General features: G+C 56.8%; 1 protein-coding gene across 2 annotated transcripts; it reads right to left on the bottom strand.

Annotated features, from left to right (window-relative positions):
* Positions 1-837: 837 nt before the first annotated feature.
* AK2 (adenylate kinase 2) lies at positions 838-8,021 on the bottom strand. 2 transcript variants are annotated; one of them, XM_080566541.1, is made up of 7 exons: positions 7,863-8,021; positions 7,354-7,479; positions 5,433-5,543; positions 5,238-5,332; positions 4,524-4,596; positions 3,731-3,926; positions 838-1,643 (listed from the first exon to the last, which is right to left on the bottom strand). In XM_080566541.1, exons 1-7 carry the CDS (start codon positions 7,980-7,982, stop codon positions 1,636-1,638), a joined length of 729 nt encoding a protein of 242 aa, XP_080422667.1. In that variant the 5' UTR covers positions 7,983-8,021; the 3' UTR covers positions 838-1,635. The 2 variants fall into 2 exon arrangements, with proteins under 2 accessions (XP_080422667.1, XP_080422666.1); XM_080566540.1 differs by lacking the exon at positions 838-1,643 and having other exon boundaries at positions 3,523-3,926.
* Positions 8,022-8,444: the final 423 nt, after the last annotated feature.

Below are 8,444 nucleotides of genomic sequence, written 5' to 3'. Positions count from 1 at the left end.
CAGAGTCACAAGCTTGCCTTCAAAAGAGGGAAAATGCTAATCAGAGGTAGAGATGTAATAAAACCACCAGGGCATGGGGAGACTGCATGGCGGAGGAGCGAGCACCCAATTATGCCGAAGGAGCCGGCCTCTTCTGGAGGAAGCAGGCACACGCAGCCTCTGTCTGTCCACAGGGCCTGAATCAAAGCCCCAGACACAAGCAGGGCTCCAGCTGGGGTACCAAGGGCACTGCAGAAATCAAGGACTCATCACATCAGAGCCTTCCTCTGGGATACCTCGGAGAACCCACAACAGGGTCAGGGTCTGTACGGAGGCAGGAGACTAGCAAAAGCCTTCAGTCCCCATGAGAGCAGATTTTGTCCTGTGTAGCTACAGTGAGGCACTGGTGGGGGGTACGAAAGGCAGAAAGCGAGTGAGCAGAAACAGGAGACAATATTTGGCTTGCAGTTACTGCTGAAGAAATAACTCGGCTCATCCCCACACCAGTGATGAGAAGGGAGGCAGGGGAAAAAGCTAGGAATTACATCGGTTGCAAAAGTACCTGAAAGGAGTGCTGACCAGAAGGGGTCAGGATACACAGGGGCTGTGCGTTCAGCACCATACACGAAGAAACGGGAGACAACCAGCCAGAGACACCATTGCTATGGTGATACAAGGCATTGGAGCACGCTCAGCAGGGAAAATAAAAGGAATTACAAGCCGCATTTTCAGCTGCACAGAAAAACATCCTCAAGATAGGATCAGGCCAGAGAATCCACCCCATCCAATTGTTAGTCAGCTGTCATCTGCTTCCCTTCTTCCACTGTCTGCAGGTCAAAGAGGACGCAGCAACAGATACAAAATGTAAAGAGGTTATTTTATTATTGATTCAGAGGTTAGACAAGGCACCATTTGATCTAGAAAGAAATGCAAAAAAACAATTAAGTGTTATTTACGCAGTCAATTAAGAAAGTCTCTTTTGCATTTCTTCAGCATTACGTGAATTCCAGCTTGGTCAAGATCACAGAAAAGCCACCCCAACGCCAAGTAAGGCAGGCTTGGACTAGAGCCGCAGCCCCTCAGTTCACCAGCAGAAAAACCTCGAGCAGCCTCTGTGCCCCGAGGGTTGAGGAATGCAGCAGAACAAGAAAAACTAAACTTCCAGGAAAAGACCATGGCTTTTTTTTTTTTTTCCCCTTTCTACTTCAGAAATGAGTTGTTTGTTCATTTTGGTCCTTGCTGACAGGAAGCAGCTTTAGAATCATGGCAAACCTTGCGGTGGCTTCCAGCTAAGAGCCGTAAGACAAGCCCAGAAGGTCCCGGAGGAGCCTGGAATGGCATCTAGCCTCCAACGAGACCAAGGACCTGGGTATGGGCTTCAGCACGGATGTTTCTCTCTGTACAATTATTTTGCCTTCTAAACACTGATTTCTAAGGAGAAGGTAATCTCCTCTTCAAAATGATTCTGCTGAGTAAGAAATCCAAACAAATACCAACCAAATCAACCCCCAACCCCCTTGTCCTCCACCTCCTTTTCCCCTCCCATCAATCCCCCCCCCCCAGCTGCCCTCCCTGCCCCCCCCGCACCAGGGGAGGGCTGCAATGGGTGATGTAGCAGCGTGCAGCGTTTGGCGGTTTCTCATCTGGTTCACGAAGTCACTCAGCTGGAATAAATGGGAACAAAAAAATAGATTTAGGGGAAAAAAAAACCAAAATGAATCACGGTTTATGGCAGAAAAGGGCTGTTGAGCTGGATGCAAAGTAAACACAAGGGGGGAAAGGAGTAGAGTGGAAGCACACATTGTTTTTGCTGTGGGGTAAAACCTCGACCAAGTCCAGGAGCACCACCTGGCCAGGAACCCTTCCTGCCATCACGGCAGCGCGCAGGGTGCCGCAGCTTTCTTTGACTCTCCTGAGATGCTGAGATAAAAGCTGCTCCACTCAGTGTCTTTACAGCCACCGAGACGCAGAGGCAGCTCTAACGCACATTTTCCACTACTGTGGAGCGCAGCAGCCCCGCGCTAAGTGCTGCCCCCCCCTTCCCACACGCGGCCTCCACGCACCGGGGCTGCCCTTTCACAGCAAAGTGAGACAAGAGACAAGGTGACAGCCATCTGTGGAAACTCGGGCTGCTGACGAAACCGGCACCCTTAGCTACTTTCAAATCCCCTGTCCCCACACTCACATGCTTTCAAGAGCAACAAGTCAACTGCTTTCAGTTTCTGGCATCATTTCCAGTTTGCTGAAAGGGAAGAGGGCTGCTTCCCCGGAAAGGATGTATGAGGACAGAGTCATTTGCAGCCAAAAGAGAAGTTACCAAGAAAAACAGCAATGGTTTCCTGAGGGCTGGGCACCTGCTATAGACACACAGCGGCTCGGCGCAGAGGGAGACATGCCAGCTCCTCGAAGGGAGTGTGCTCAGTGACACTGCATCCTTCAACATACACAAAAGGCCAAAGGACAGTTTTATCTGGCCAGGCTGCATTTACAACGGGGTCTTCTAGGTAGGGCTGGAATCTCACGAGCAAGGGCCGTCACCGGCCTCGCAAGGTTGCTGTGCAGTGGTGGTGTAACAGCCCTGAGAGAGCCCGGGCACTAAGCACAACGCACGCGGTGTCCTCAGACGGACAGCCAGAGCGAGCCGCTTGATTTGCTCAAGAAACGAGTACATTTCCATGATCTCACAACAAAGGGCACTGGCTCAAGGGCACGTGGTGCTAGTAGTTAGTAACTGTGTCTCCCAGGCCTTGAAAAAAAAAAACATTCGTTTTGCAATAAGGTTTTATTTAGACTTTGGGATCGGGGGAAGCTAAACACACCTTCACCTCCTTGGCCAAAGTCAAGGGAAGAGGGCAGTGAGAAAACCAACACCCAAATCCACTTCTTATCCTCAGGACATGACAAATTGCTACGTGGAGACTGCCTTAACTCGACCGAAGACTTCATTAAAAAAACCCTTCTCACTAATAATCACTATATTGGGGTCCATACCTCAACTGGAAAAGGTTTAGGGTCCACAATGAGCCCAGCTCTCACCCACCCATTTTTTGCCCTAAAAACACCGTCAGAACGGGGGGAAAAAGTGATCTGTGCTCTCCCAGACTGCTGTGTCACACAGCGTAACACACACAACAAGAACAAACCCTCACCCAGCTCTGCACACACTCACAGCCGAGCTCTGCCTCCCACTGCTGCTCCCCCTGACGACACGCACAGCCCTTCACGCGCTCCCCACAAGCCCATTTTGTTTCCTGCAGCTGACAGAGCATCCCCTATCGGGTACCCTGTGAAAGTCTTTCCCCCCAGCTGCTCAGGCCTGATCTCCAATCTCCTGCTCATCCTCCGTGGAGCAGCCAGGGACAGCTGGAGGTGCAGCTGCTTCCCCTGGGGAGCTGCAGCTCTAGGATGAAACAAAAGCCTTTTGACCCTACGGGGCGCAAACCCCGCTTCTGGCAGCGGGCAGCTGGTGCTCAGGCTCGCTGCGACCTCTAGGGGCCAAATCGCCCACACGTGCACACAAACTGACACTCACATGTGCTGAGATAGAGACCGTTAACAGCTCATTTAATAGAGAATTGGCAAAGCCCTGCCTTGGGCTTCATCATTCCCTCTTCTACTCTGCTTAGCTCTTCACCCTCCCTGGCCCCAAACAGACAGACACAGAGAGAGAGACAGAGAGAGATGGAGACAGACAGAGAAGGAGAGCTCCGTCCTGGGACAGAGCCCTAAATGAACATAACCAGGTCTTTACATGTCGCTTTCGAGAAGGCTGCCAGGATGCTAGCAAACACCACGTCGGGAGACTGGGAGGCATCGACCGCCGTGTGGATCCCTCGCTTGCTGTAGTAGGAGACCAGGGGGGAGGTCTGCGTGTGATAGGCCTTCAGGCGGGTTTTCAAGGCTGCTTCGTTGTCGTCCGAGCGGCGGATCAGGGGCTCTCCAGTGACCTGGGAGAAGCAAGGGGACAGTCTCCAGCTAGCTGCAGCCTGGCGCGCTCCCCCCTTCTCTGCGCAGCTCTGACAACCCCTGCTCCCCTCCTTCACGGCAGGCTACAAGGCAGAGCTGCAGAGGCGAGTCCCCAGGCGAGCACAGGAGAGCAGGGCGAACCCAGGGCATCGAACCAAGTCCCAGAGCCGTCACCGAAGAGAGGAGGATTCAGCGTCAGTCTTTCCCCCACACACCGCTCTGCTTGCTAAAAGGAGCCCAAGGATCCTCAGGACCAAATGCCAGCTACAGTTGCTCCCGGGAGGGAAACGGGTCGCAACCCACTGCAACTTCAGCTATGGACAGAGTCCACCAAGTTGTGACGTGACAGAGCCTGGGCCAGCTCTGCAGAAGGGCCGTGCCCTTCACTCATCCCTCCACGCCTCGCTCCCTGCGGTGCCGTCGGCCGAGGCTGCCCAGGCAGCTCCCCACGCTCCCCAGAAAGGCAGGACACAAAGCACAAGAGAAGGAAAAAAATAAAAAAAAGTTTTTCCAGGGATGCTGCAAAGCATCAGCTAAACCCAAAGCAAGGTAAGCTGCGGCCTCGGGAGCTCACATACATCATCCTTCATGTGCTCTTTGGGGGGTCTGAACTCCTCGTGATACGAGCGGCCACTCGCTGGGTGAATCAGCCTACGACAGAAAGCAAGTGTCAGCAAAGGAGCCTGGTGCCAGGACAGGTCTCCTGATCGTGCCAGTCATCAGCACAAAAACATCCGCGATACGAACACAGTTAGCCTCTCTCATTTAGGAAAATATCTTCTAGTTATTTCTATACCAATAGCCTCTTCAGGTGCTTGGAAAAAATAAAAGAGCAGCTGCTTTTTAGTGGGTGGAGAAGGGATGCTTTACTGGGGGAGGGGGGCTAGTTCCCAGGGACACAGGGGGATGGCGTAACAGCAGCAGACGTCTGTGTCTGCACAGCCATGCCTGACCCTGGACAGAACGTTCAGCAGTGCCCGAACACGTCTGCAAGGGCTTGCATAAGGGAGAAGTAACAGCACCAGAGAAGCAGGAGCATAAAGACTTCAGCTGTCAGACACCGGGCCTAACGGCTGAGCTGGCTCACCAGGACGTCGATTCCTATCGGCAACGGGCTCTGCTCAAGGCTGGCCCCGGCGAGGCAGGCTCAAACAGAGCACGGATCTAACACAGACCAGCACCACAGCCAGCCCTGAGCACCGTGAGAATAACCGAAGCGAACCAAAACAAGGACACTCTCCCTTGAACTGGAAAACCCCACCCCACGCACAGAGCATTCGGGAGAGAGTTACCGTCCGGTGATTCTCCGGATGAGCAGGGAGTCGGGGATGCTGAACTCGACGACGGAGTCCAGCTTCTCCCTCCGCTTCTCCAGGAGCTCATCCAGCTACAAGGGAAAACACCAAGTCAGGGGGGCAGATGCCGAGGGACCCCCGCCTCCTGAGGAAGGAGACGCCCCTGGTCAGGGACCGCGCTGGCTCACGCACCATCTCAGCCTGCTTCACCGTGCGCGGGAAGCCGTCCAGCAGGAAGCCATTCTTGCAAGGAGGGGTGTCGAGGTTGTTCTCGATCAGCTCCACCACCATCTCGTCACTCACCTGCGGAACGGAGATGGGCACGCCCTGATTTCACATACAGCTGCCCCCAGAGCCTCTGTACGCATGCCAGTTTATTATTATTATTATTATTTATTTTAAACAGCCATTCCCGATCCCAGAGGCAGCCACAGCAGCACAGCGCACTGCCGCAGCAGGGCGAAAGCTGCACGCTCAGACATGCCCACGTCAAGGAAATGCTCCTTGGGACGGGTGTCAACATTGAGACGTGGCTAATGAGACACTTCACGTGGCTAATGAGACGCTTCGCGCCACTGTCACCCCAGTGTGAGTTACCCGGTGTGGTAGCTCACTGCTGCCAAGGTTGCTGTGTTTCACAAGGGGACGTCAACCTTACGACAAACTCCCTAATGTCTTTTTTTTTTTTTAAAAAAAACAATTCACAGCACAGTGATATCGGCGTAACCTTTATTTCCTGTGACTTTGTACCTTCACACACACATCTGAGTAAGCAGGCCTGGCCAGGAAGGGTAAAACACACAAGTTCCTTATTGACTCTTGTGAGCTGTGCGTGAAGGTAAACGCCAGAAGAGCCGCTGACAAGTTCGGGCCCTGCTGGGCAGTCTCACCTACGTCACAACCTCAGTACGCCCTGGGATTAGTGCCTTTCTGTTCTGCAGCCCCAACAATGGGTGTTTGTTCCAAAATCGTCTCTCCTCACCGGCAGCAGCGCTGCTTTCTCCAGCACACCCCACTGAGACCTAGCAGGATTTGGGACCAGACCGTCACACCGCATAAACAAGAGCCCTGGCGCAGGAAGCTCGCGAGCGGGGAGGAGCTTGGGGCAAGCAACAAGTCCCTTCTGTCCTCTCCTGATTACCAAGTTCAGAGAAGGAGCTCATGGTTCATAATCGAGCGTAAAAACCCACCCCAGGCTCCAGGCTTTGAGATAACTTGAAGCCCGAGCACAGCACCAGGACGCACCGGTGGAGCGCCCAGTGCCTGCTGCCACAGACACGTGGCAGATACCAGCGGTCCTGCCAGATAACGTCCCTATCTTTCACAACCAGCTGGGATATTGCAGACTCAGTGTTGCAATGCACGCTTGAAGCAGAAGCTGGAGATAAGCCACATCGCTCCTGGGGCCTGCAGATTCTCCTCTGGGCATCATAAGCCCGTGACAGCCAGCTGTGATGCCCAAGATCCGCTCCGCACTGCTCAGCTTTGGGGCAAGTCACTGCAGTTTGCCGTCCCTCAGGTGCCCCCAAGAGATTTCAGTCATTTCAGAAAGATAATTAAATCCTTGGAAAACAAACTAGGGATCCTAACTCTTGGATCCAAAGTGTCCTTCACACAACACAGCGACACTCTGAAGTCTATTTTCATCGCACAGTTACAGGCAAGCAGCGGTTACACAAGAGGTGGGATGCAGATGAAACCTCTGAACAGAGCTTTCAGCCCTACAGGGGTCCAGACATCACGGGAAGAGGCAGGAGCTGCAAAGAACGAGCGTAACGTTCTGCAGCTCCGAGGATAAACCCTTACATCAACCAGCATTCGCAAGGCACAGCCCAGGCAGCACCCTACAAACATAAGAACTCTGCAACAGAAAGAAACAACCCATGGCACAGGGGCTGCTGGCAGGCGAGGAGTTTTGGTGGGGAAGGATGCACCTATCGAACATTGCTCCTGCAGGGGGACTGGAACCCCCAGCCCTGCCTGCACCCTACAGCCTGCCCCTCCTCCACTGCTGCTTTTTCTGCTTATGCCCCTATTAAGGGACGGATTTGTGCTGCTGTGATTGCAGGAGCAGCCAGACCGCCCCCCCACACACACACCCCCCGTTACCCACCAGCTTCCCGGAATCCATCGTCTCCTTGAGCCGCTTGCCCAGCTCGGAACCTGAGGCCACCATGGCCCGCAGCATGTCCCCGGTGGCCAGGTGGCAGACGCAGTACGCCTCGGCCAGCTTCGGAGCCTGCGGGACAGGAGCAGAGGAGGCGGCTCAGCGCCGCGGCATGACCCAAGGGACCCCTGGGGGCTGCGGCCGGGACCCCCCCCCGAGTCCGGGACCCCCCCCCGAGCCCGGGACCCCCCCCCGAGCCCCGGGACCGGGACCCCCCCACCCCGGGAGCCCCGGGACCTCCCCCCCGATCCCCGGAACCCCCCCACACCCCGAGACACCCCAACGACCCCGGGCCCCCCCCCGGGCCCATCCCCGGCCCCCATGGGGCACCGAGCCCCGCGGCCCAGCCTTTGTCCAGGCCCCGCCGCTAGGCCGCAGGCCCGGGGCCCTGCCGGGGGAAGCGGCCCGACCCGGCCGCAGGGTGCCGGGGAGGGAAGGCCCCGCCGTGCCCGCACCTGGGTGCCCTTCCCGGCGCCGGGCGGGCCCAGCAGCACCGCGCGGATCCCGCGGCCCAGGCTCGGGGCCGGGCCCGGGGCCTGCCCGCGGCCTCCCCCCGCCTGCGCGCTCGGAGCCATGGCCGCGACTGCGCCGGGCCGGCCGCGTGCCGCGCGGCCAATGGGCGCCGGGGGCGGGGCCTGGGGTCGGGGGCGGGGCTTAGAGGGTAGGGGCGGGGCTTAGAGGGGGCGGGGCTTAGAGGGTAGGGGGCGGTGCCAAGAGGGTAGGGGCGGGGGTCTATGCATTAGGGGGCGTGGTTTAGGGGACAGGGGCGGGGATTGGCGGGTAGGGGGCGTGGCTTATCGGATGGGGGCGTGGCTTATCGGATAGGGGCGTGGCTTATCGGATAGGGGGCGTGGCTTATCGGATAGGGGGCGTGGCCTCGTCCTGGGGCAGCGCGCGGGGCCGGTGCCGCGCCCCGGCAGGGCCCCGAGCTCCCCGTGCCCCGGGTCCGTTTGCCCCGGGGCTGCGCGCCCTGCGCAGCGCGTGTCTCGTGGGGACACGAGGCACCTCCGGCACGGGCGGGGACCCCGCTGCGTGCT

This window comes from Anser brachyrhynchus, assembly GCF_964034855.1.
Source record: "Anser brachyrhynchus genome assembly, chromosome: 24".
In the NCBI taxonomy this organism is placed as follows: Eukaryota; Metazoa; Chordata; class Aves; order Anseriformes; family Anatidae; genus Anser; species Anser brachyrhynchus.
This window is presented reverse-complemented; position numbering and strand designations above follow the sequence as displayed.